This window comes from Aythya fuligula, chromosome Z (assembly GCF_009819795.1).
Source record: "Aythya fuligula isolate bAytFul2 chromosome Z, bAytFul2.pri, whole genome shotgun sequence".
NCBI classification, from domain to species: domain Eukaryota; kingdom Metazoa; phylum Chordata; class Aves; order Anseriformes; family Anatidae; genus Aythya; species Aythya fuligula.
Window position 1 is genome coordinate 40837426 of NC_045593.1, and position 27761 is coordinate 40865186.

The 27761-nt window shown below is 37.3% G+C and overlaps 1 protein-coding gene across 2 annotated transcripts in view; it reads right to left on the minus strand.

The window, feature by feature from the left end:
* Window positions 1-27761, minus strand: part of PRUNE2 (prune homolog 2 with BCH domain) — a 138259-nt gene that overhangs the window by 11953 nt on the left and 98545 nt on the right. For both annotated transcript variants that reach the window (XM_032205327.1, XM_032205325.1), the window contains exons 11-16: window positions 14635-14714; window positions 13478-13678; window positions 9893-10069; window positions 4048-4150; window positions 1377-1508; window positions 1135-1221 (exon numbers count right to left, since the gene is read on the minus strand). In XM_032205327.1, coding sequence (XP_032061218.1) covers window positions 1135-1221; window positions 1377-1508; window positions 4048-4150; window positions 9893-10069; window positions 13478-13678; window positions 14635-14714 — 780 coding nt within the window. The remainder of the gene's footprint in view (window positions 1-1134; window positions 1222-1376; window positions 1509-4047; window positions 4151-9892; window positions 10070-13477; window positions 13679-14634; window positions 14715-27761) is intronic.

Genomic DNA, 27761 nt, shown 5'->3' on the forward strand with positions numbered 1-27761 from the left:
TCAATCTACCTTTTGGCTGGAATGGAGATTTGTAACTGGTCTCTACTGTATCTAGTTATGGACTGTTAACTTTGTTTGTCAAACTGTTTAGAGTGAACTTTATCACCAGTTTGGAAGTGCAAAATGTGTGGCTGCTCCTGGCCATCTCAAATAAATGACTCATGAATTCAAACAGGTGGGGCATATTTGATTTTACTGTCTACTCTTTTATCTGGAGCAAATAGTAAGCCAACTGAAACATCTCAGACACCAAATGCATCTAACTGAATCCCCTGTTATTACTGTTGATAATTCCAGGTGCTGGTTCCTGTGTTATTCTAGTATTTTCAGTTGTCACTTTCTACTTGGTATTGAAGTCGTCACATGTGAAAGAAGAATCGCTGTTATGATTGCCTGTTGCAATTAAGCAGCAGTGCGAGAAGTCATTTTCTTCTCCATTCCACAGTTACCCTGTCAGGACAGCGCACCTTGTGACAGACACTTTCAGCGTTCTCGTCTGTATTCTCAGGGTAGACGTCTCTGCTGTCTCTCATGTGTAATTCTCTGTGTGGCTTCTGTACACAAGACGCCACTCCTCTTATTTGAAGCAACTCTTTCTCATGCCTGTCCGTGTGCTCTCCTGATCTCAGTGTTCCAGCTGTATACTTGTCCATCTTCTTCAAAAATTTTTGAGGTCTTCTGTATCTAACACTTCTTTGTTTTTAACCAATCAAAGTATTTTTGGTGGCAGAAAACCTTTTATTTGGAACCAGGTCAAATAGCTCAGGGCAGTCCCCTTGAATGAGCAGCAACTAACTTTTTTAAAACCAGAACTATAGCTTAATCTTGTTCAGTAGTCATCGTTTTTTTACAATGGACTATCACCATATATAGACCCCCTTCCTACAAGCCTTTAAATAGGCTCAGAACAAAACAATTTTAAAGAACTTATTTACCAATTCTTCATATACATATTGTACACAGCTGCATTCCCACACAAATCAACTTTTTTCCCCACTCACTTTAGGGGAAGTCAACTTTAACTGTCAAAATCATCCCAGCACAGATCAGTGAGAGATTAATAGCCATTTCTGTTGATTTAGAGTGCTTCTGTATTCTTAGGGACATAGCATTAAACCAGTATTCACTACATACCTTATAAAAGGTCGTGTCACAGCCAGGATTGTCCTGATAAACCATGATGGATGGACAATTATGAATGATTTCAAATTCTTCCTCAATCTAAGAAAAAGAAAATCAACAGTTTATTAAGAAAGTAAGAAAATACAAAACATACACAAAAATCTTATACACTGAACATTGTCATACAGGGGAGCAACAGAAATGGACAATGTTTAAAATAATAGGTGTGGATCACAAAGGAAAATACTACCCACCGTCGATCAATCATTTGGTAACATTTTTTCATCCAACCCAGTCCAGGCATCCTCCTCCTTGGTGTTGCTCCATTCAAGTATACAATCATATAGTCTTCTGCTACCATCAGCTCTAAGGTACTGATTACATACCTGATAAGAGAACAGAAGTGAGTATGTATTTTAAATTACGGATTTAAACACAATAAAAATCAGTCTACTAGGAATGTATCAAGGCCAACCAAGATACATGCCAACTGTCTTTTGGCAAGACAGTGTTTTATTTTCTTTTAAACCAAGAGCAGACTTTCAGAACTGGTCACCATACTACCTACCTCTAGAACTATGACTAGAAAACAACAATTCTAACTGTTGAGAAATGTGTCTTCATTATTAATTATCATGTTTGCTCAATGCAAAAATAATAAGGGTCAGGATAAGATACTTTTCTACAATTATTATGACCTTCAGATTACTGCGGCTGAATCTGTGACTGCAAGCTATAAACCTTTTGTATCTCAAAGCTAATAGAACTTGACTATCAACTTGCCTTCCAAGGGGACAGTGTACTCCATGCCATTACTTCATTTTGTGATCAAAACGTTTCAAACACTCATTAAATTTTTCAGCTCTGCATTGAGACAGACTATCCCCCCCAGGGCCAAATTCACCTAGAAGAAGCTGGGTAGTCAGTCAAACGAAAGGGTAGCTTTAAATTCTTGGCCAGGACTATACATATGGATGCTTTGCTCAGTTTTAGTAATCCTTGCCTCACCTGGGAGCTCTTCATCACCAGAATGTTTAAATTGTTCTCTCTGCCTTCCAGCCCCAAGGCATGTCTGCCTAAAAACTACAGTGAAAAACTACTGAGTCACACCTTAGAAAACTGAATGCCTGAGAGTTCTACCTACAAAAGGCAGCTCTATCCTGGAGCATAATGGCCCCTTTCACAGGTGTATGTGCATGACTCATGATCTAATCTGACCCTTAAATTCCTTACAATGCAGTTTCTTTAAACAAGAGCAGAAAATCTAGTTCTCACAAAAGAGAGTGGCATTTTAACTGGACAGAAAACAGGCAGCAATTGAGTATCTAAGAGGGCAGCTGTTAATCACAAACTAGAGGTAGATCTAGATCAGAATCATGCTACACAAAAAACAAAACAAAACAAAACAAAACTCTGAAGATATTTAATAATTTGCATGTCTCTCCAGACCCCTGTTATAGTAAATAGTAAAATTAAAAAAATAATCCTATCAGTTACTGGGTATGTTGCAAACTGTCGAGCTCCCTCTTACTTCAATGCAACTAATAGGCCTACATGTAAAAGACAGGGATTATATGACTTTTGTTTTCTGGTTCTTGTTGTGTTAAAAAGAATCAAGAATCTCAGCCCTAAAAGTAGCTGAAGCCAGTCTGAACTCCCTGTTAAACTACCACTCCAGAAAAAGACTGAGATATAGAATGGACTTTGGCAATATCCCCAAGTGATGTGGAAAAGTCTCTTTAGGCTTGAAAATAGTTTCTCTACCAAGTCCATTTATCATCAACTCTACCTGTGAACAAGGGTTTTGGGTGATGTCAGAGAACAGACTACAGAGAACAGAGAACTGTTTAATGTCAGTCACTGTTACCCTCAGCTTTGTGCCCTATTAACTTAAAACCTCTGCAGTAACTCTTCCCATCTAAACCACTGGGCTTTGTGTAAATCAGTTACTGTAGACAACATGGGGGACTTAAAAGGCTTTACCAGCCAAACTCCAGCAGTTGGTCTGACCTGGAACAAAAGCAATCTCATTTTTCACATGTAGACACAACGCTGAAGGCTTTGGCTGTCACCATGGGCATCTTCAAGGACTGGAGTTTTACAGAGAGTGGGGTCTGGGCTCTTGCTGCAAGGTTTTGTGCCTTGTAAGCTGCAGATGGTGAAGGCCAGGCCTCTGCTGGCTGCTGAACTGACATACTGGGTATTAGCATAAAGAACTCCGGAATGATTGATTTTTCAGCAGCTGTAAGTGGAACTAGCTGGTGGCACTTGGGGGAGTTGCTGCCTTCACAGTTTTTGGCTGCCAAATGTAGTTGCTACTAGCAGTAATTTCACTGTGATAAATGTGGGTTTATTTGGTCAAATTTGTGTCCTGTCCAAGAGACACCACTTATAACTGAATCAGAAGCAGCTGGAGTCAGAAAAAAACACTTTGCGCTGTTTGTGTCAGCAACTGCCATTTATCCTGTATTTTTCAAACAAGTGTCAGAAAATGGTCCTGTGACTCCTGAACGCAGACACAGCATATATTAAAAATATCATATACGATGATGTATCATGGCAGTGTATAATAAAAAATGAAGAGTGAAAGCCAGTCTGGTGGTCGCAGGCCCTGCTGATTGCTCTCTGTAAGGACTGGAAATCGCTAGTGAAACAGTGGGATGATTGTGGGTCCAAGAAGCTGAAGACACTGTATTCCTTATCTTTCATGGAGATACTACAGTCAAATACACCTTAATTTGGGAGGGTGACTGGGTAAGGAATAGTACAGTAATACACCACTGAGCAGTTTATCTAAAACTGCTATTTTGCTATTTTCAGATTGCTCCCCTTCTAATGACCCACGTTACCTCTTCATTAAAGACAGGTTATCTCTCACTACACAATTTTGAGAAGACTCTGTCACATTGTTCACATATCACTCACAGGAAAAGATTTTCCATGACATAGTTGTAATCAGTTCGGCTGCTGTCTGGCAAGAAGCATGCAGCAAACACAATGATAGCATTCAGACCATCACCATAGTATCCTGTGGAACAAATAAAAATGCATTTTTATCTTTGTCAAAGGCTCTTACCAAGATAAATTTAGAAAGAAATCTCTAAGTCCTGGAATAGATAGATAATGTCTCCTGCTGAAGAAGACAGAAAATGAATGAATGATCAAGTAATAAGTAGGATAGTGAGTTATGTTGAATTCCTGGAAAACATGCTTAGCATAACTAAGAGTAAACATTTTACCAGCGAAAAAGCCTCATTCTACTTTGTAAGGAATGCAATTCTATCTGAACTCCTGGTTCATTACATCTCTATTGCACTTGTGTGCTCACCTTAGCCTGAGGAATAAGTTACTAAAGAAAATAGAAACTTAATAGCAGGATGACAAAAATTTGTCATCCTGCATCTTTTGAACGATGTCTCCCAAGGTCTCACAATCCAGTTTCATTTGTCTTGTGCAGCTCCAAAGGCATCAGGATATTACAGTTATGACTGCATGACACTATACCTCAAAAGCTCCTAAGGATCGGTTAAATTATTTGCTGCAAGTTTTGTATAAAGTATTTCTTTACTGTGGATACTCCAATTGTCCAATACCAATCAATCAATCAATACAATATCAATCTTCTTCACAATCTTTTGCAGTCCCTACAGATTTCTGTTACAAAATACATATAAAGTACTCCTGCATTCCAGATAAAAGTCTGGGATTTATTTAAAAGATATGTGCAATTAGGAGGCAATTTATAAAGATCTGGGAGAAATGGTTGCATGTAAATACTACTAGAGACACACAGAGATCAAGGCTGTTTATGTTGAGAGGAAGATTGAAAGGCTTTCAAAAGAGGCTGGGAGAAACTAACCATGAAGGAGACAATGTTTGTGGAGGAAACCCTGAATTTCCCTAGGAGATAGGAACACATTCCTGACAAAATTCAGGATAATGCCAGCACCCACGCAGCACTTTCCTAAAGAGATTTTAGGACTTTTACACCGTTTTTTTTTTGTTGTTGTTGTTGTTTGTTTGTTTGTTTTTGGATATTAGTGAGCAGTATGCTAGCCTAACTCAAATACTTGCAGTATTTCCTGTATTGTACCCAGCAGCAGAGTAAAACAGAATTCCTTATGGAAAGGATGGAAAGGCAGGGATCACATGTAATCCATGTGTGAACCAGGGAGCAGCTCAGGGACTAGTTTTTTTTCTCCTTTCTCATTCAGCACCTAAAGTGAGTCTCACCTAGATGAAGTAAGGAAAGCTAGAAGACATTTATATCAAGGAATACATTTTTATTTGGCATTGGAAAATGCACAATCCCTGACAAAATGGATGCTTCAAGACACGAGCTCTTCCATGCTGAGAAAAATCATAGCTGACTAATCTCAGTACTATGCCAGCCATAAAGACATGCACAGAAGTGCTCTTCATTCATGGCCCTCAGGTGTTCCTTAAAGGACTGAAAAATACCACTGCTTTCCCATTTATGGTGTGTGGGGGATGGATAAGCCTCTGAGGCATGTCAGGAGTCTCTTGCTTTAAGACATATTACTTCATATCAAGGCTTTTCAAAGCAGCTTGTTGAAGGATCATGCTGGACTTCCTTCTTGCAGAATTTGATTTGGTGGGTTTGACTAAATATAACGAATGGGGTAAACTGACAGTGTTTATTTGTTTTGTCTACATCAAATTGAGAATGCTAGCCTAGACCTCATCCACTGAGGAAGAGTTTGTACACTGCAGGAAGCTTGCTGTCATTAGTCTAAACTCCCTCCATGATTCTGGCATGGAAGGGATATTCCAGTTCTGTATAGTAACTTTCCTCTGGCTCCCAGTGGCCAAGGGCTTGCTGATCTACAGATGGGCTTGCAGAGCTAGAGAAGCCACCATACAACAGCAGCCCAGCATTTGTCTGTCCACTGTCCTCTGCAATACCGCGCTGTGCCTTTCTCCTTGCTTTTGGAGAACACAGGCAGGCAAAAGAGCTCAGGATTAGGGAGCGAATTTAAGCCAAATGACAATGTGGATATAACCAGGTTAAGGCACATGACATAGCATGGTATGGCAAAACTCCAACTCATGTTGCGATCCAATAACACGAAGCTATTGTTATAAATATGGCTGACTTTGGAAAACCAGTAAAGATCTCAAGCTCAAATTCAGAGAGTAGCATTGCATTCTCTAGCACAGATGTACACAAGGAGGGGGGACAAAACTCCTCTTTTCAGCTCCTTCACCTTGGTGTGAAGAGATCATTGTGAAGGAATGTCCTAGCCTTCTCAAAAGAAACAAAAACAACTCCACCTCCCACACTCACCACTTAATCTGAGTCTCTGATATATTTCCTTATTCTCAGATAGACCCACACATTTTCAAAGAGAAAACATTAAATTAATCTAGCCTACTCTAGCCTATCCTCAAATAAATCATTATAGAATAAGACATTATTTTTTCCCTTTGCTTTAGAAATAGAGATGGGATTTTCCTCCTTATACCAAAAAAAATCCTTAAAAGATTTTCCAAGACAACTTACATTATGCTGCCACAAAGCAGTTTGCCCAACTGGCTCAGAAGTTTGGCACCAGGAGTTTACCCAACTGTAACAACTACCCAAGCTGTCAAGTTTTCTCACAACCCATGCATTAAAATTATTTAAATTCTATACCTTCAGTGTAGAGCTCTGCCACTTCACAAACACAGAATTTAATACCAGTTCTTAATCACTATGATATGATTAGATTTCAGGCAAAAATTCCAATTAGGCCAGTGGAAGGCTAAAACTTACTGTTCATGCTCATTCTTTATCTTTGGCAATGGCTAAATTACTGAGCAGCATCCAATTTAAGGTAAAGGAAACTCAGTGTTCTTTACCTTAGATTTGACTGATCTAAAAAAAAATGAGATGTCAGACATGTAAAAATCTGTCACAAAATATACTGAAAAAAATAGCAAGTGAAATAAATCATAGTATCATAGAATGGTTTGGGTTGGAAGGGACATTAATGATCATCTAATTCCAACCCCCCTGCCATGGGCAGGAACACTTTCCACTAGACCAGACCAAAGCCCCATCCAACACCTTCCACTAGACCAGTTTGCTCAAAGCCCCATCCAATCTGGTCTTGTTACCTTGGGAAACGGGGAGTATGCATCATGGAATTACTACAGGGTTATTACTCCAAATAAAAAGGATAGCATTTCCAAAATAAGGGCTCAAAGAAAGGTTTTGTCTTCTGGTAAGAGCAACTGCAACAAACCACTGGCACAAAGAATCCATGTTTTGGTAACTTGTCAGATCTGGCAACCTAATTTAATAATTTCATTCAAAAAGAGGATAAACCGAAGTTGAAGGCAAATATTAAATCAGTATGAGATCATTCATACCTGCTACCTCACTCCTTATTGCAGAGACATATGGACTGAAACTAACCCCTTTTTTCATCACAACTACTCAACTGTATTACAGCGAGGTAAAGCAGAAAGAATCGGTGAAGTCTATTTGCCTATCAGTACTGGAAACCTAAATTTGAAACCTAAACTTGAAACCTAAATTTGTATCCTGATTATTTCACATTGAGAACTGAGATGAATAGCTTAAACTACTACCATGGAAAACTGTACATTGCTATATCCTTTACAGTTACTATAAGAGATGTCTGCCACTGAAACTAATACTTAAACTGCCAAGCAATACCCAAGTACGGGCTACTTCTCCACCCACTAAAGTGGAATGGTATTCATTTTTCATATAGGCTGATATATATGTATACATCAGCATCTAGCAGAATTATATACATGACAGTTTCCACCACAAATATATCTAGATTACTTTACAACATAAAACAAAACAAAACAAAACAACCAACCAAAAACCAAAACATATAAATAAATACCATTAACAAAGCCTCAAAATCTGATGTTTGTTTCCTAAATTATGCCATCTATGGCTATTTGCTAACCCGTGTCTGAGGTGTCATGACATGCATAAATCTCTGATGGTGCTGTTATGACAAGAAAATGCTTGGGGGATTAAACATCTTCACTAATTTTGAATAAACCTTTTGCACATTGGACAATATAGGCATCTGCAGGCTAACCTCTAGGTGCTTTTAATGTAAATGTACAAATGTGAGGATGACATCCTCAAGTAATATAGTATTTTATTTATGTAACAACACTTCTTTTTTACCAGATTGAGATTTAACACTGAAAATACACTGGGAACACTGGTTTAGCTTTAAATGATGCTACAGATCAGCAGCACTGTGCCAGAAGCATCCTCGTATAAACACAAATCTTACCTCTGAGATGCTAAAGTACCTGTCTGAATTTATGTAGGATTAGAATAACTTATCTTTACCTAATACCATACTTAACAGCTGGCAAACTGTATCCCACAAACTTATGGAATGCACAGATAATCTAAACCTGAAACACCAAGAAAAATACACTTAAATGGTTTTGCTTAACATTATTCTTTCAGTAGCTATAGTAATATTTACCCATTTGAATTAAATTATGCAGAAGTGTATTAGTAATGCTGTAACTATAAATTCTCCAGCAATGATAGGGAGCAGATGATCAAAAGAGACAATATAGTAAGCACTTGAGGTCATTTTCCTACTCATTTTCTGACTTCAAGTGTTTTCTTTGATATTGTATTTGATAGTTATTAACAAATTATGTGAAGAAACAAAACAGTTGCTGGTGAAATGCTCTCAGCTGACAACTATAAATGGCAGAAAAATAAATTTGAGGAGCTTACATAAAAATTAAATGAGGAGCATAACCAGGGAAATGGAAGCCCAAGGGAAAATTATTATTTTTTCTTTTGCCATTTCAATTATTTAAATCTATGCACCCACAATCACAGAGCCTCATATCCCTTCATGCAAGAAGCTTTTGCTATAATCTAGAAAATAAGATTTTATATATATTTTTTTTTCTGTAGAACAATTTTTTTTCTTGATTGGAAGTTTTAGTCTACAATAACCAGATTGTTACTGACACACTTATCTTAGTTTATTTGTTGCTTCTGAAAGTGCTTTGTATTTAAAGTATTCACTGCTGAGTTGAAAAGTCTGACCAGGTTGATTTAGTCTGGCCTCACTACTTGCTTCACTCATGTAGTTACTGACAGTACCAGTGTAAGAAAGATCAAAATCAGGCCCTCTTTTATCTTCCAAGAAAACTTCAGCTCTGTGCTGAAATTATGGACTGGGGAGTGAAGGTTACAAAGTCTTCCCATGTCAAGCATCACTTTGACAGGTACAGAAACAGCAATAGAGAAATGTGAAACAAATACTGGCTAATCATCTAATCAAACAGGAAAGACCTGTCCTGATGCAAGTGTTGTTTTTCTGAAAATACTCTCTTATGAGGCCTCTTACTGGCTTCAGTTCATCTGAAGGCTTCTTAGGACCCTCAGCTGACAGTATATGCTCAAAATGTATTTTGAATTAGCATCCTATGACCAAACTGAAAACAGGATGGCTCGCTTTGGTGCTATGCCAGTAGCTCATTGATACGCCTCCAAAAGAAGCTTGAAACTCCTTGCATCATAACAGTGTCTTCCTAAGGATGATTAATATGGACCCTAAGATACAATAATGCTTCTGTAATTTGATGGTGTTAGCTAATTCATGGCTTAAAACTGTGGCAGAAAAATAAACCCTCTCTCTTTGCTAATATGATAAGTGAACTAAAATGGAAATAAACCATGCTTAATAGAGCATGAACTTTCATATGAATCTAAAAAATGCATTCAAGGTTTTCCTACCTCCATGTGAAATAACCTTTTTGTAAGGTTCAATAACTTTCATATCAATTCTTTGTTCTTGTTCTCCAATAACCACTGTTCTCCATAACCTGTTGTCCTCTCGCTCTTCCTCAGCAGTGTACTCTGGAATTGATTCAGACTCCTCCTGGGAAGCATCCTTAATGGCAGTCTGCTCTTCTGAAAAATAAAAATGCATATTTTATATATTAATGGAAAAGCTCTAAATATTTTTTCTCTTACATTCATTTAAGTGGACAATGAGTGTCATCAGACCACAGCAAGTATAAAAGCGGAAGGAGAATGATAGAATTGGAGAGTAAGCAATTGGCTCTGATACAGTAGGAATATTGAGGTCTGGATTTCATCTGCCATCTGTCTTGTATTCTTTGTCCCTAACTGGAAGTAAACTCTGTTCGAAGGCCACTTTCTCTGAGGAAGATTCTCTGATATGTAACAAAAGCTAAGCCTATCACCAATTCCTTACTAAATTCCCATCTATTGGAATCTTTAGAGAATGTAGTTATGATTCTACGATTCTCTGTTTCAGTTCTTACCTCTTGATGTATCTGCCAATGAGTTAAAAATATATTCAAGAAAAATGTATCAATGGTGAAAACAGCAATGGAAGATCAAGAAACATACACATGTACAAATAATGTGACCACAAAGTACGTTTCTCCTTAGGAACTGCAAACTAAGGGATTTTGAGGAGTCATAAGGTTGGGAAGAAGAACAAATTGAAAAACATGATTTTTTTTTATTCAAACATACTAATTAAAACTGGTTTAATACCTGCTGCTCAGTAGGTTATACATTGTGGAACTGAGGTATATGTTCATGCCTTCTCACAGTGCAATGCTCATGATGTTTAATAATATCCTTGGCGTTCACTTTTTAAATATTATTTATTCAGTGATATTGGAAATGATCTTACAAAATATATAAACCCCATAATTACAAAACTAAATATCTTAATGCAATTCTGTATGATGCTGATCTTGTAAAGATACCAAGGGAAACAATAAGGAAACTACATACATGCATCGTACTAGATCTCCCTGTGAAAAAGTGATTCTGCTTTACTGCCTGGAGTGTTGATGTTGCAGAGAAAGATGAACCAGTGTGAAATTCAGAAGAGAAATAAAAATCTGTAGATAAATAGTAATTTGATTTGGGGGCAGACCTTCATCTATTTGCACAAACTGTTTGGAAATGCAACTTTAAGTCACCTAATGTAAAAATCATGAAAAGCTCATTTAAGAAACAAGAGCAGGTTTTGAAAGAGAATACTTAAATGTAGGGTATCAGGGACAACAAACAAACAACAACTGTGAAACTGCTATTGACCAATCCCTAAATAAGTCAGGTGCTAGTTTAAGACATTGGTACTTCTACTCTCATCTGGTTTCTTGCACATTGCAGTTGTACTGACTCTTCTTTTCATCATTCTTCTACACTACAGGGTTTCAACATTTCGTGTTTTACACAGCCATCACTTTCCCAGTGACGTGACCTCCTGAGATGTGACAACAGTCTTACTTTTCTCAGTTGACTTTCAGTTTAAATGGACCATTAGCAGTCTGAGGATGAGAAGCTAAAAATTAATTTCTCTCTACAGTTTCAACAGCAATGTCTTCTCAGTACTTACTTGGGTTTGGCACAACACCACAGAACCACTGAGCTGTGGGAGATTATTTATGCTGGTAACAGCACAGCACATACTGGTAACAGAAGGGTGACAAAAGTACAAAGGCTGTTAACTATGTAAACCGTAGTTCTTACGACTATAATGATAGCTATCAGATCCATGCTATATATAGTCTACTCACGTTATTGTCAGCTTATTTTGATAAATTGTGACTATTTGACTATTTTTGCCTTTTCTTCTATCTGCAGGCTCATGTAATTGTATGATGTTTTGCCAATTACGTATGTCTAAAATCAAAGTATATATCTGTAAAAATGTCACCAATCATCACATTTAGAAAACAACAACAAATCTGGGGACAAATGCTTGCCATAAATATAACTGCCACCAAAATCAGCAGAGTTGAATTTACTTACTTTAGGGTTTTTGCTTAAAGGCAAAATCTGTTCCATGGCAGACAGAGATTTTTGCTCTCATGCAGTGGTCACAACTATCTAAAAGTACGCGTGTGTGTGTGTTAGATTAAACCTTCGGTACATAATATTCCAACCATCTAGCAGCTCATCACTATGCCCTGCATCTACCCATAAGGAAATCAGCCTTCTAATGAGAAGTGACATTAGAGACGCTTATGCATGACTGAGTGCACAGCAATGCCTCTTTAGCAATATCACTTAAACCAATGCAACTGTTCCTGCATGCTCAAAAGAGCATACAGTTTTTTAAATTATAGTGACCTCACTAGCAACAAGGAATTTAAATGCAAGGGAAAACTCAATTTAAATGTAACCCTTTTTAAAGTTTCTCTCTGTTCAGATTGAAAAATGCTTATGATCTTCAGGTATTTATATTAGTGAATACAGTTCCCATGTGGTTCTTCAGGTACTAGCACAAGTGGATGTTATCACCCTATTCCGTGCACCACGAGGGTAAGTAAAGTGAGTAAGGCAGTACAAGACACTTTTACGCCACATGAGAAAAAATTATTGTCTTGAGATTAGTATGAGGAAGAAGAATGGAGTGTCTGTGGCTCTTCCTAAGTAAAATAAGACCAGTTTCGTATTTCAGGGTGTGTCTATACTGCACAGCTGGCCCTGCTGAGAAAGCATATTTAAATTGGTGGAACAAATTTTGTTGTTCCATTACATGAGCTAGCTTTATCATGCCGTGCACACACCTTACATGTCTCAGGTTTCCAACCATACATGGGAATAGAAAAAGACCTTTCTTACTAACAAAAGACCTTTCTTACCATGCTGTGTCTATTTCATTTACACACTGCAATCTCTTTGGTGCAGCTTTTGTACAGAGTGAATGGGTGCAAAACCCAGCTGGGTGTTTTCCAGTCATCCAAAGAAATGATTAGGGCATAGATAGTGCCTGAACTTCAGAATATTAATATTCTGGTAAACTTCACGGCAAAATCTGGTGATGTCATGACAAGAGAGACTTTGGGATGAGATTTTCCAATTCAGCCAATGTATTTCACACGACGTTATATCTCCAAACAAAAAAGATGTAAGTACAATATAGAGCTGGTCATTGAAAGTGCAGTTAGGTCTAGTGTTCCCTTACAACAGACAGCAACTGCTTTTTCTTTACTGAAAGACTCTTTTCATACAAGTCCTATGATTAGAACTGGACAAAGAAAGGAGTTAAATTCTATCCAGGATGCTCTTCTTATTTTATTTCATCAGTTGATCAGCTGTACTATTTTTTTTCTGCACTCTGCATAAGTAGAAATGTATTACTTTACACAGGGGGAGAAAGGTTAAAAATAGCAGAAAAAAATATCTGGATACCTTACATTAAATCTCAAACACATTAAACCATATTGATAGCCTGACAGACATGAAACCAATCATGTAAACAGCAAATAAAAAATCAGAGATGAACTGTAAATCTACAGTTTAGAAAGCTACAGTCTAGAAAGCTACCTTGCCCAGTGTACTCAAAAGAGTCTGCTTCATCAGGAGTGTCAAGGTCATCTACATTGATGTCAATTTCATCTGGTGTGTCCAAATTATCATCAGAAAGCACAGAACCTTCACTCTGGTCCAAAGAGAGATTGATATTTGGAGCAGTAAGCTTTATCCTTCTGGGATGGGAACCATTAAGATCAAGAGAATTTGGAGGTTCTGAAAGAAGAGAAATAAAAAAATAATTTAATTTCCTAAGCATACAGTTTGTCTCTCACCTATTTAAGAATCACTAGCAAACATACTGGGATCGACCAATTACAGTAACAACAAGCCATTTAAGACCACCTAATATAAAACAGAAATATCTCACATTAATGTTTAAAAAATAAAACAAGTTTCCACAGAAATGGCAGATGTAGCTGGGAACACTTGAATTGCGTAACATTCAGATTCACTCTTTTTACAATCATCAGCCAAAAATCAAGCTTCATGCAAAGTCTGATCCACAGGGTTTAAGAATTTAAAGAGCAATATACAAATCATGAGTTATGAACAAATGCTCTGTTGAATCCGGGAAAAATAATATGAGTGAAGATTCCCCCTAAGTCTCTGTTTTGTTATGCACTTGCTGCTACCCAAGCGGTGCTGATTTGCAGGTAGGAGGTATGTCTTTAGTCTTGACTAAGACAGTATTGTATCCAATACAGTAATAGAAATAAAGATACCTCTGAGTCTCATAATCAGCCTTAACTAAGAGTAGTCTTAAATAAAATAAAAGTTAGGTATAGCTCTGTCCCTTGCCACTGCATTAAGTGCCACATTTCAAGGTGTTCTTCGTTCACTTAGACAGTAGGCAAATATAAGATAAATAATAACGATTACTTAAACATCTTAAGAACTAAACAAGCAATGACAATAATGCATAAGAGGAAATATTGGCAATTATCATTTGTTAAGTGAAGAAGAAAATTGACTAAATAAAACAAACTTAACAATTTTTCTTTTTTTAACACTGTAATGACATTTTATTATTTTATTTTATATTTTATTTTATTTTACTTTATTTTATTTTATTTTACTTTATTACCACCACAGAAACACCCTTATAGCCACATAATTAAATTCCAAGGGACTAAGATATAATTAAGGTAAGAAGTAAGAGCTTCTCTTACCGGGTCTCATCTCTGTAGAAATGGGGCTCAATACACCCTCAGCAAAGGGGATGTCCATTCCTACATTCTCTTGCACCAACCTAAGAAATAAAACATAAATCAAAACATTGAAGAGATTCACAAGTTGGCCACAATCTCAGTATAAATTGTGTCACAGAATTTCAAAGAATTTCTAGGTTGGAAGAGACCTCAAGATCATCGAGTCCATGTGATCTCATATGGAACAGTACTTTTCCTCTACCAAACTAGTTTAGAAGTCTGATACCAAATTAATATAAGTGGGAGTTAAACACAGCTGCTGTAATTCCATTATGCAGTCCTTACCACTTACTTACTCATGTCTATAGAGTCTTTGGAGACTATAGATCTCACACAGCAACTTTTATTTGGATCAAGACATAGCAGTGAATAATAACAGGCTGGCAAACAGCAATGCTTCTCAATCTACACAAATGAAGTTGGTCTTTTGTCATCTGACAAACATAACACATCGTTGCGGGAAGCTTCAGCTACTCTTTGCAAACTGCACATCACAGCAAGAGTTTTATGATCATACTTCCATCGCTGTACATACAGTTACTGTATAGCAAAATTCAGATCATGAGGGTTTTTTTCATTCTTTTAATATCATATGTACTTGAAAGTAATTTTGACCCAAATCAGTCATTTTGTAATCCTGAAGAAGTTGATGTCCTGCATTGAAAGCATACAGGAAGCAAAAAAGTGAAGAACAAAACTACATCACACATTTTTGAAGACTAAGATGTTGCAAAATATCTTATCTAGACTACATTTTTAGGAAGATACTAGGAAATAATATTTGACGTAACTACATATGACACATAAAAGGCATTGAGTGGTAAAAATTTTAACAAAGGTCTTTGAATACTTAAAGTAAACTGACTTGAACTGTTTTCATATTAATTGTCTATTCAAGTATTTTACAAAATGCTTGCTGGAAGGATGGTCCAGATAGGAAAAAAATTTTTACATTTTTACAAGGTCACTCTTGACAGCTTTTATATACACTAAAATGTGACTCCAAAAAAGCTTTATTTGTTTTATATTATAGCATTTTTTGTCTATTCCTGTTCCAAACTATTTTTTTTTAATGAAAGTTGAAGAATAGAATTTTTACGCTTCAGTTAAGAGAGATGTGATGAAAGCAAAGTGGGTGCTTTTCTCTGCCACAGCATCAGCTAAACTCTGCTCTGCATGATTCAGCTGAGTGGGTCTGAATAGGCTTGTCTTGTTTCTCTTGCAGTTTCCTCCTACCCTTGCTTTCCCCAAGAGGACTACCCTCATTACTTCACCATGTGCCGACAGGACTCTTCTGGCCAATCACTGTTTCAGAGTATGAGTATAGTTTCTGTGATTTCTTGTTAATTTTGCATACATTTAAATATAAATGCATGCATGTAGGCCTAAAGGAGCTGATGTCTTCCCTGTGCTCAACATTATGGAAGATCTTTACCCGAAGCCCCATACAATATAATCAGATAGGCAAACCAGTGAACTCACATCTTTTCCCATACAAATAATAGACATAATAAGGTTAGAGCCAACAATGTTTGTGCTTCTCAGCTCATGACCAGGCCTTGCTTCTAAATAAAAATTAACATATATTCATCTTGCTAACTAGTTTTACTAATTTATCCCCAATTGCTGTAGATATATATTTCATAAATACAAAGAATAACCACTTAATGATTTCCACATAACACACCAATTCTGGAATATGTATAATCACTGTCAAACAAGACTTGTGGTAGTCTTTCTCTCTGGATATATAATAGAATGGTAAAGAAATTTGATCCAAGTATCCTGCTCATGAGCAAAATGAATAGCATAAATTGTCTGTAATATATCTTTTTTTTTTTTAATTTATTTTTTTCTGTGTTTTAGTGTTATCTGTGTTCAGAAGCTGTACAGAAATTTGATACACAGAATACCACCACAGTTTACTTAGAAAATGTGAACAAATTATTATAGTCTTTGGATTCTTTTGGTGTCTGTTCAATCTGTAGTAAAATATGTGTAGTGAAGTATAATTTATTCTTCTAAACTCAGCAGAGACAAATCTAAATTCTAATGCCAAGAACTGTCAGTAACAGCTGGATAAGGTAAGAAATCCTAGTGGTGGAAAAGGCGTAAGGAAACAATGAATACTTCTAATCCATTTTAAATTCAGATTAAGATTTTATCTTGGGCTTTATTAAGCTTACTAACTGTAATAAATAAGAAAATTTCCCAAATTATATCAGCTCAGGAATATTCAAATTATGATTTACAGGTGGTCAAGGGTGAATATTTTGGCTGGACTGAAGGGGGTTTTGACATTAACATACAAACCATTCATTTATAAAATTATCTTATACCCTCATCACACTAAAAGATAATTCCTTACTGAACAAGCTTCAGAAATCATTGCAGGTACAGATTTGAAGTGAAATGCTCTTCTTTCAAGTTGTGTGAAGAGCAAGTTACAGGAAGACAGTGAATTTTTTGACTTCTTGTATTAAAAAGAGGTGATATTCTCTGCAATAAGCATGTAAAAATGTTTGAGTGAAATTAAGAATACCGTACATCTCCTCTGTACGATAAGATCATGGATGAATTTTATATATGCTATGCCTACAGAAACCAACTATGTAATTTGACAAAGCAATGTCCCACAATTCACTCAGAATTTTATGAGTTGCCTAGAATTTTAGTAATGCCTGGGATAAATTAGGATAATTCATAACATTTCTTGGATTGCTGGGAAACTACTTTTCTCCCTGTGGCATCTTGGTCACAGTGTATGTGCTTGGAGCAGCCATTGCTGTTTTCTGTGGAATCTCTTACACTTTCACAACATAATTTTCAAATGTTTTTTCTGCTTTCAATTGGACCACTACAGCTGAGTTAAAACCAGACATTTTATGTTACCTGATGTGCTCACAAGAATGGTACATTTCTAGGGAATAAAAAGATATTTATCTTTTGATAAATATGTTTCATATTCTCTGATTTGAATTTCTACTGAAGTACAGCTACTGCTACAGGCAAAATATTCAAAGAATATCCCTCGCTTAGGCATTATACGTAAACAGCATGAGAATCTGTCTGAGAGCCTCTAACTTTAGAAACGATGTGCCATTAACATAAAGTCAATAGTCTATATCATTCTTATTGGGATATTTGATCTGGGAAGCAAGAACGTGTTTACTACCAAATAAATAGTCAACAGACTTCTCAGAGAAGTAAGAGAAAGTCACATTTTCCTAGACCCCTTCTGCATTACCCTAACAGATTAAAAGATTCCTTGCCAGATGTGCATGTTCTACGTTCAGACAAAGTTCATGTTTTAAAAAAAAGCCTCAATTAACATTTATTCAGTCAGAAATTAATAGGCAATACAGACATCTTTCAAATCTGGTGGCTTTAGATAGCAGGTTTAGTCAACAGAGGGCATGTCTTCTGTTACACTGTACCTCAACATATGTCTCTGGTGGTGTTCTTCAGACTCCTCATCAGTGCAAGAATGAGCAAGATATGGATGAAGTTTGTTTTCTACAGACATAGCTGCCTGTTTCCTGACAGATTTTGTGAGTATGTTATGCTGAGTAACTCAATGCCTTGCAGAGGAATTTCTGGCTGTGCATAAACTGAGAGAGCACCAGGTCTCAACAGCTCTCGGGAAGAAATCTAGTAATGAAGGATGGACTATAGAAACTTAAATCAAGCAGCTATCTCCTTTTTCTTTTCCCATGGACTACTTCACATAATCCCCAAATTCTGGTTTACAAAACTCCTTGCCTTTCATACAGGTGCAATCGATGCCGTGGATGATATGGCCAAAAGTATTAGAAAAAGAAAACACTTCTTCCCTCTCCCCCCTTTCAGTGAATGTTCCTTGTTGAAGAAGTAAATTAAGCTACTTTAGAAAGCTCCGTTCTAATCAGGTATGATTTAGCTGACTGATTAAAAAAAAAAAAAAAAAAAAAGAGAAAAAAGAAAAAGAAAAAAAAAGCTCTTTCACTTGGAACTGAGGTCAAAGTAAAATAAGCTTTTTGTGTCATAAATGACTTCTTTTATGTTACACACAGACCAGTCATTTAAGGATCAGCTGCACTGGGAATCAAATTACTGCATATTTGCTTTGATAACTCAGGTCTACGTAGCTGTTCAGAAGTAGCTAAAAGAAAACCTATTTCTCAAAGATGCTTCAGAGCAAGATGCCAAATTCTTGGTTGGGAGTAGGGGGACACAACAGAGCAAGAGACTGGAGGCTGAAATCCTTCCCTTACTTTTTCTTGAACCTGGCATTCCTGCATTTCAATAAATCTTCAAATACTTCTTAGTGTCCTCTCCAGTCAGTTTTTCTCAGAATAAGAGCTTTCCTCCCTGACTTTTCTAGATATAGCAGCATTCTGCTCTTTTGGAAAGAGCAGCTCTGAATATTCACAGCAATATGTCATAATCCCTATGGGCTGTGCTGCCTCACCCTTATGTCATATGTGATATATCACCAGTATCCCAAGATGTGCTGCAGCACATATCAAGAAGTTAAATTCTTTAGTGTAAAACTATTTAAACTCTCCAATGTATTGCTCTGAATGAACTCCTGCAATCTGCAAGAGAGAGCAACATTAAGCCAACCTTTTTAAAGTGAAAGACACTTCCTCCACTCCAATCTACCACAACCCAGTCAGACTTTCAATGTTACACATTTTTCCAGACTTCTAGGCTCACCAATACAAAAGTTTTAATCTGACATGGAGCATGCAAAACACTTTTCCTAATCAAGTAAGTTATGTTTGTTCTATGCTGTTCCCTCTATACACAGCAATACTTTTACATTTTCGTAAGATATTGAAGGCTTTTATAAAGTTTCCAAAGCAGGATTAGTAAAAGGAATGACAGAGATGAAATCACCTTAACTCATATTACTACATGCTTGTTTTTGAAACTAAATGGGAGGAGGGGAAATGAAGTATAGTGAAAAGGTTATTCAGAGACCAGACATCTGGCTTTTTTCATCTTCTCAAATTCCACGTTACGCAGGTACACCCTGCTCTCGGATGAAGTAAAAGTCTTGCTTATAGCCCATTGTCTCAGTGATTTGCAGCAGAAAATCGAGCTATTTGGAGGAAGAATGTACAAACTGTGAAATTTTAGGGAACGCAGTTAGGGAACTCCACCTCTTCCCCGAGTTGCTTTTGCAGAGCATACCCCGCACAAAGTGACTCTCACTGGGCCCCTGGCCCCAACTCGGTAACAAACACCAGGACCACAAAAGGAGAAAGGAGATCTTGAGGGACTGGACATGACAATCAAGTATTTTCCGTGAAAGGTGTAAAAAATCCCACAACATTGGCTTTTATCCAGCAACGCCTGTCAACTGGCTCTCACCAGGGCTCCCCTGGGAAGCACTCTCAGGACTGAAGGTGTTAGCAGTGGTCAGCGTCTTGCCAGGCCATGGCCAGAGCACCCAGAGCCTTGTGTAAACTGGTATTAATGGCAACATGCTGCAGCATTTAGGCTGCTCCACCAGCAGGATGCCTAACCACTCCAGGACAAGCTGATAACACTGTTCTTCCGTGCTCAGAAAGAACAGGAAGCCTCTAAGGTGGAGCTGACAGCAAATCTTTAAGCACTCCACAAATGGGAATTTACATCAAAGATACACTGAGAAGAAGTGTTTTCTTAATTGCTATATTCCTGTCCAGATTACAATTGTGTGCCGCTGAACAGAGTACTCCTACATTTACATGCATCCAATGCATCTCAACAGATACCTAGCTAACTTACGAGAGGTGTTTTGCTGTCATCCATCGTTGTAGCTGCTTCAACACGGCCCTCATCACACGTAAAATAACAGCAAAATCCATGCCATTACCACTAATAAACACTTGATGCATTATTTCCTTGTTAGAACAAAAACTGTTTTGCTTTTATAACCAAATAATACATCTTCCATAAGTTATATACTGTGTTTTAAAATAACAGCAAGTACCTATTTTCTGAAAATACTTCTCTCTCTTGGAGTGCTCAGTTACAGAACTCAAAACTACAACAAAAAATATATAGTCACTCTGTCCCATTTTTTAATAAGAGGATAGTTCCTGCTTATAGAAACAACTCCATAAGCTCTATACAACTGCAATGTGCTATTTCAGAGACTTTTATTGCTAATGGATTATTAACAAATCCTAAAATAATTTGCATGTATTTGCATTTTGATACTTATCATCCATTGAGGATGGATAGAAATGTTCTGCAAGCAACATTAGAGAATTTTTGGACATCTTTAACAGCTGTGCCTATAGACAAAAGGAGACAGCATAGGGAATAAAGTGTGATTATATAACATTGAAAAACAAAAACTGATAAAATATGGGGTGTAGTCTGTGAACAAAATAACAAAAATATACAGGAAGCAACAGAGAAAGATGCTATGAATATTAGTACCAAACAACCAGCTGGACTGTGCAGTAAGAGAAGAAATCTATTAACCAATGCACCCATTAAAATCATCCTTCAAAATTACTCCTTAAAACTAGTTCTTTGCTATAAAATTCCAGGCAATAGACAAAAATTTCTACAGTTGCCTCTTCACTGATAAAGGAGACTGCAGTGTGAATTTTTAGGCTCAGCAAAATTTATGATCCCTAAACTATAGTGGAGTATGCAGCAAATGAAAGTGACACAGACTGCAGAATTCAGTCTGTATCAATCAGAGACTGCTTCAGCAACACCTACATATTGGAACATATTGCAAGGAATCCACTCCAGAAACTCTGAGACCAGGAAAAAAAAAAATTATTTTACTCACAGCTGTGTAAAATAATTATATTGTATATAGGTTACTTATAAAAAAATAATTAATTTTATAACCTCCCGAGAGCTGCATTTAGCAACCATATGTTAGAATACTAAAGTAACTGTTTTTCTATTGCTATTTATTTGGTACCTCTTAAACACAAAATAGTTCAGGAAAAGCCTATAGTTTGAGTGCTGGAATTTATACCTAGCACAAGACTTTATTCTTGCTTCTAGATGCAAAACAAAACCCCCAAAATTATCTGTGCTGTCTTGTTTAAGCTAAAAGCTTTATTAATCAAAAGCATCTGTGCAAATGGCAGCTAATCATTTTCATGCTCCTGCACAGTAGATAAACACATGCTAATATTCCCATTTTACAGAGAAACAAGTCATTCACTTTCTCAATAGCCACAGAATAAACCTTCGCTAAAAATTAGTCAAGGTCATGACTCCCTAGTTTTTTATGCTTTGCTCTTCAGATTTAAAGCTTCTTTTAACTGATTGTGCTGTTAGTTGATCCTTTCCATATGTCAATTTTTTTGCTCAATTTTCAGCACCAACGTTGGATGCTGATGTTGAAAAAAAAAAAAAAAAAAGAAAAAAGCTAGGCATGTCTGTAAGAAGTAATATGTTTGGTGCAGGAAAATGCTGTATTCTTGCCAAAAGATTTAGTTTGTTTTCATTTCTATATGTTAACTGAAACATGATAAAATTCTGAAATTGGGTCAATGAATATTTTTAAAAATTTAAAACATTTTAAAAATGTTTTCTAGCCCCCAAATAACTATTTTTTAGTGACTGTTCATCTATCCATTTTGTTCTTTGCTCCTTGTCTTAGCTCAGTACCATAAGTCTGGATTTTTTTCAGGTAGCCACTCAGAATAGTAGTCTGTCCCATCTGCTCTTATCAATTTAAGCCTGTTAAAATATAAAAGCTGCTGTTCTTAAGCACACGCTGCTGCTTTCACTGCTGCGAGGCAGCCACAGGCTGTCTGTTCTGACTCCTTGCCAGCTCCCTCCCTGTGCTACAACACAAGAGAAGCAGGCAAATCCAGGGATAGATGCAGGGAGCCACAGAAGGACAAATCTAAACAAATAGGTGAGTGATAAAGCAATTCACTAGGCTATTTCAGCAACCTTACAAACATGCTCATAGATCAGGGATGCTTATGAAAGGAATCCAGGGCTCCAGGTTTCTTTAATTATCTGTGACTTCCAGCCAGACAAAATAAAAAAGAATCTCCATGCAGAATGAGGAAAAATAAGCATTTATTTAAATTTCAAACCTGGATGTCCTGTTGACATGGGGTTTTAGGAATGCAAGCCAGGCTGGCAATACCTGCAGGTAATCCCAGAGCCCCCAGAAGTCCCCTCCTGGGTGTTTGTCATCAGCAGGTCATAGGATGCCATATGAAAGACAGTGCAACCCAGAGAATAACTATTTGGTATCTTATGCTGTACTTTATGCATGCCTAAGCATTGTTTACTGTGCACTGTTCAAACAGTGCTCTAAAAGTGGGATGATCAGTCCTTTCGAGGGCTTTTCAGAGGTGCTTATTACCCTGTACATTAGGCATTTCCAAACATTATTTAACTTTACTCTGGACAGAAGATTTATGAGTTAGAGGAATAATTCATTATTACAGAAGTGAAACACAGAAAATAACTTTGAAAGTGTCATTTATTGGCAGCTCCTAAAATATGATGCCTAACAAACTCTTTTTTTTTTTTTTTTTTTTTAATTTTTTTTAATTTTCTGAATGTGGAGTATTTTGTAACGTCTGCTGTATGCCAGTACACATCCTCAAGACCAGCTGACCCTGAAAAAGATTGGCACAGTCAGGGCCCAGTTACTTCACTTTTGCATCCTCGGAAAGAATAAATCAGACAGGTGTCAGAAAAGAAGGACACGTGCAATTCAAGCACCTGGTGACTAATGACCTACCCTGCACCACCCTGCACTAACCCGGTAGCACAGGCAGAAAGAGAAAACAATTGTGGGCAGCGTTAGCTGCCTGTAGCCATGAAATAGCACCATCTCCAATGCTGCCTTTTACTGTGCAGTGCAGAGCCTGCTGGGCCTTTCCTAATTTCACCTTTTTAACCATATTCTTTTAACACAGTATTTTGTTTGCAAAAGCATGTAAAATAGATAGAGAATAACAAATCTCAAGGTGCAAATAATGTGCCACTTGATATCTACCTGCTCTGCTTTGGTATTGCATTCACATATTGCCATATGGTCTTGTCTTTGGACCAGCATCTCTCCTCTGTTATGTGCTCAGCTTAACTGAGACAGCAGAAAATTACTGGAATTGACAACGAAGTTGGAGAGCCTGTGTGATGGGTGCTCCTCCATTGATTCTGGAAGATCAGAATGTCTGTCAAGGAGCTATGTGGGTTCAAAGTAACATTATCATTTAGAAGGCTTGTTTAAACTGATCTGATCTCTCACCTCTGCGTTTAATACATGTTGTTAATATTCTACAAATAACATCTAAATGATCTGTTAATCAACAACTACCATTGAACAAATGCTACAAATACACTGTAAGAAAGTAATACCAGCAGAGAAAGGTGGAGTCAAGGTTCTTTTACAACAGATTGTCTTGAAGTTTAACCTGAAAACGTATGTTGTTTGAAAATTACATATATATTTTTAAATTATTAAAACATTAATCCTAGCTGCATGTTTAGGATCTGTTTCCCAACACCCACTTACACTGAATAATTAATTATTCCTTCATAAAACTCCGTTTTAGGTTATTTATTCCTCACTCTAAAACCAGCTTTCCTTCCAGCACGTGCAGTTCACAGGGACCATTTTCCTGCCAAATCGTGCTGTCTAAAGCACTCCTCAGAATACCTGCAGTTCCAACTAATGCAATTGGCACATGAACAGCACTTAAAAAAGCAGCATGCATTCTATACCCAGTGCAGCCATCTGCACTTCCAGGATATATGCTAATTGTTTGAGAGTAGGTAACAGGGTGGATGTTGCAGAATCAGAAGCAGAAAATCTTTAGGAAGCACTACATTTTAAGCCCTACTGAGATTCTTCAGTGGAGTTTTGAGAAGTCCCCCTCCAACCATTACTGCAGTCTACTTATTAAACACGTGTACTCTCAGATTAAGACATGTTGGGATGCCTCTGACTTCCCTTAATCATTAGTAATAACCATTAGTTCTGCAACTGAACTAACTTGTCAACTTAGTGGCTATTTCCTCTTATCTACTTTGCTTTTCTGTAGTATTGTCAACTTCTGCATCGCTCAATGAACTTGTTTCCCTCAATGTATGAATGCCAACATGTACAATGATGATTATCCTTTTTACAAATACAAATGGCCAGAATCAAGTGTTTGAACGAATGATTCTATGACAGATGAATCCTGTCATGCTCACATGATAAAACAGGTTTAGGGACAATTTTCAGAGCTGCTAACTGTAAGAACTCACTTAACATTAATATATACAGATTCACTGCACTTTTATCAGTCTGTTTATTAACATGTTAGGATTTTGTTAGCACTCCCTCAATTTCAAGCCTAGCCTTCACACCATTTATAATATACTGATAGATATGAAAAGATACAAAAACATTTTAATGAGGTATGATTTCTACTTTTTCCTCTCTTTGTAATGCTTTTTCTCTGGTCCTACTTACTTCTTCATTCCTTATTCTTCTGGGAAAAACAGAGGAAAAGCCCAGCCATGAGCCAGAGGAGACACTTAATCATGGCATATAAGTTCTGCTGAAGCAGTAAAACCAGCACCAAAGGCAGCAGCCTTGCAGACTACTTGATCTGGCAGGAGGTGCTTACAGCAAGGACAGCGGTCAGGCCCTGCAGCAGGTAGCTCCAAAAAAGCTTGTGCTAAGGAATGTGAGGGAAACAGAAAGCCACCAGTTATCTTCAGAAACAAATCTTTGCTTCTGCTGAGTTGCAAGGGTCCCAGAAACAGCAGAAAGTTAAAAACCAGCCTACCTGTGGGAGAGACACGGTTGTCAGACAGAGCAAAAATGCATTGAGTGTGCAAAAAGAAATGCCAGACTGAAGTAGTAATGCACAGGAATGAGGTGAGAAAATACAGCTCCCCACTTTCCCCACAAGGCACTCCTCATACATTTTAGCTCGGCAGACGGAAGGGCAAGGCTAGCTACATGGTCTGGTACTTTAGACAATCTGGAAAAGGTGTACCCTGCTGGGTAGTTGTCCATCACATCCAGCTCTTCAGAGTTTGCTGCCAGTATTTTCTGCTAAGGAGAGTGATCTTGTTCTTGTAGGACAGTGTCAGCTTTCACCTGGCAGCAGGAAATAAGCCTTCTGCTGTCCAGTTTTCACAGCCTGCAGTGGCTATAGAGCCTACACTATATGCTAAGAATTAATTAGAAATAACTGAGTGAGTTAATTCATAAATTTCCATAGCTGCTAAACCACTTCTTTCAGTATCCAAAGGAAAAAAAAAAAGCCGGTAAACTAAGAAAACTGTTGTGCAATTGGTCTTTTACACCCATTCTTCTTCTCTACCTCAGTCTTGTATTCTGCTCGTATTGCTTGTATTCATGTAGCACCATGTTTTCCTCAATATTTGTATAGGACCTAATATTGAGGACACTACAGTGATACAAATAGGTTACAAGTGCTGACAGAATCACATTCTCACATATATATTATTTCTTCATAAGTCTGTGCACTATGTATTTAATCTGAATGCTAAGACTGCACTTTAGCATTGTTTTTTCCCCCTCTCTTTCTATACAGGCAACATAACTGTTAGATAATACTGTTTTCTTATTACTGCTGAATATTATGGGAACATCACAAAACAGAACAAACAAACAAACAAAAAACAAACACAAAAGACTGCTTGTTAAGTTTTTTTTTTTTTTAAGTATAAGTTTTTTTAAGCGGTGAATATATGCCAATGCTAGGCTTGTCTCTAATTACACGAACTTTCTACAGCAATGTCCAGGTTTACACAGGGACAAATAATGGATGGACTCATTTAAGTCAGGAATAAAGAGGCTATTTTAGACCCCAGCATTCCCCTGTCCCCCAAGAGAGAATAGGTGGGGGGAAATACAGAAGCCCTGGAGAACTATTTTGGCAGGGTAAGAATTTGTGTGTCATTTCCTCCCGCTCCCTGCAGCTGCCTTAATGCCTCCTGACAGTGCTGCTGGAGCCGTGTGCATTCTCCCTTTCTCGACATAGCTCTGCTTCCCAAGCATATTAATAAAGATAAGACCACAGATGACATCTCTGCCTGCCCCTTATTCACTTACAATGCTAAATGCGCCTACCAACCCTACATGCATTTCCTTGCATGTTGGTTTAAGTAGTGATATTTAGACATTCTGAAAATTTTCAGTGCCCCCTGTACATCACAATAATTTGTCCGTTTATCACACTTAAAACTGAAAGATATTGTCATTCCTTCCTCATGAATGGAAATACAAATGACTGAATGGAGCCAAATCAAGCTCTTTTTGTTAGATTTAAACAAAAACAGTGCCTGTACAAAACAACTTCTGCAGTATTTTTTCAGTCCTCTTAACACTGAGATTATCGCTGCATCCTTGGTCACGTAGCCTTCCAAGATTACAGTCTCTGCTCTTGGAACAATATAAAAGGCTATTGCAAATAAATACAAAAATCATACACTTCAGTTGATAGCAAAAAAAAAAATGAAAAAATACCACTGTCAAGTAGTACACAGTAAGAGCTATCACAAATAATTGCTATGCCAGTAATTACACAGCCTAGAAAGCAAGTTATCCAGTGACAAAGCCCAACATTCATTTTTTCCCACCATATCTTCAGAGCCAGGCAAACAAGCTGAAAATAATCTAAAGTGCTAGGTTCCTGTACAGTGAAGTTTTGTTCCCTAATTACAAATACCGTGTCTGCGCTCAGACAAAAGAAATCCCGCTGAACTGATGCAAGCTTCTCTCAGAAAGAGCTGCAACAGAATTAAAATACAGCTGCCTGATTTTCGGTAATGAGGTCCAGGGTGTTTTGCATCCTGCTAACAAACATTTCCCCTTTTTCTGTCTGAAGTAACTGCAACAATAGAGTCGCTAATCGGAAAACCTGCGTATCAGCCTCTCAGTGTAAAGAGATGCTTACCTTCTAGAGACTCGAAGAGGCCTTTCTACTGGGAAAACAGTGAAGATGCTTTATTGCTGCACTTCAGCATCCCTCTTTCTGTAGCAGTTTACTAGGAATACAGATCTTCCACCATTTTCTTGTCATGTGACTAGTGGTACTGCTAAATACGGGTGATCACCTGCCTTCAGATAGCCTGCTGTATGAACC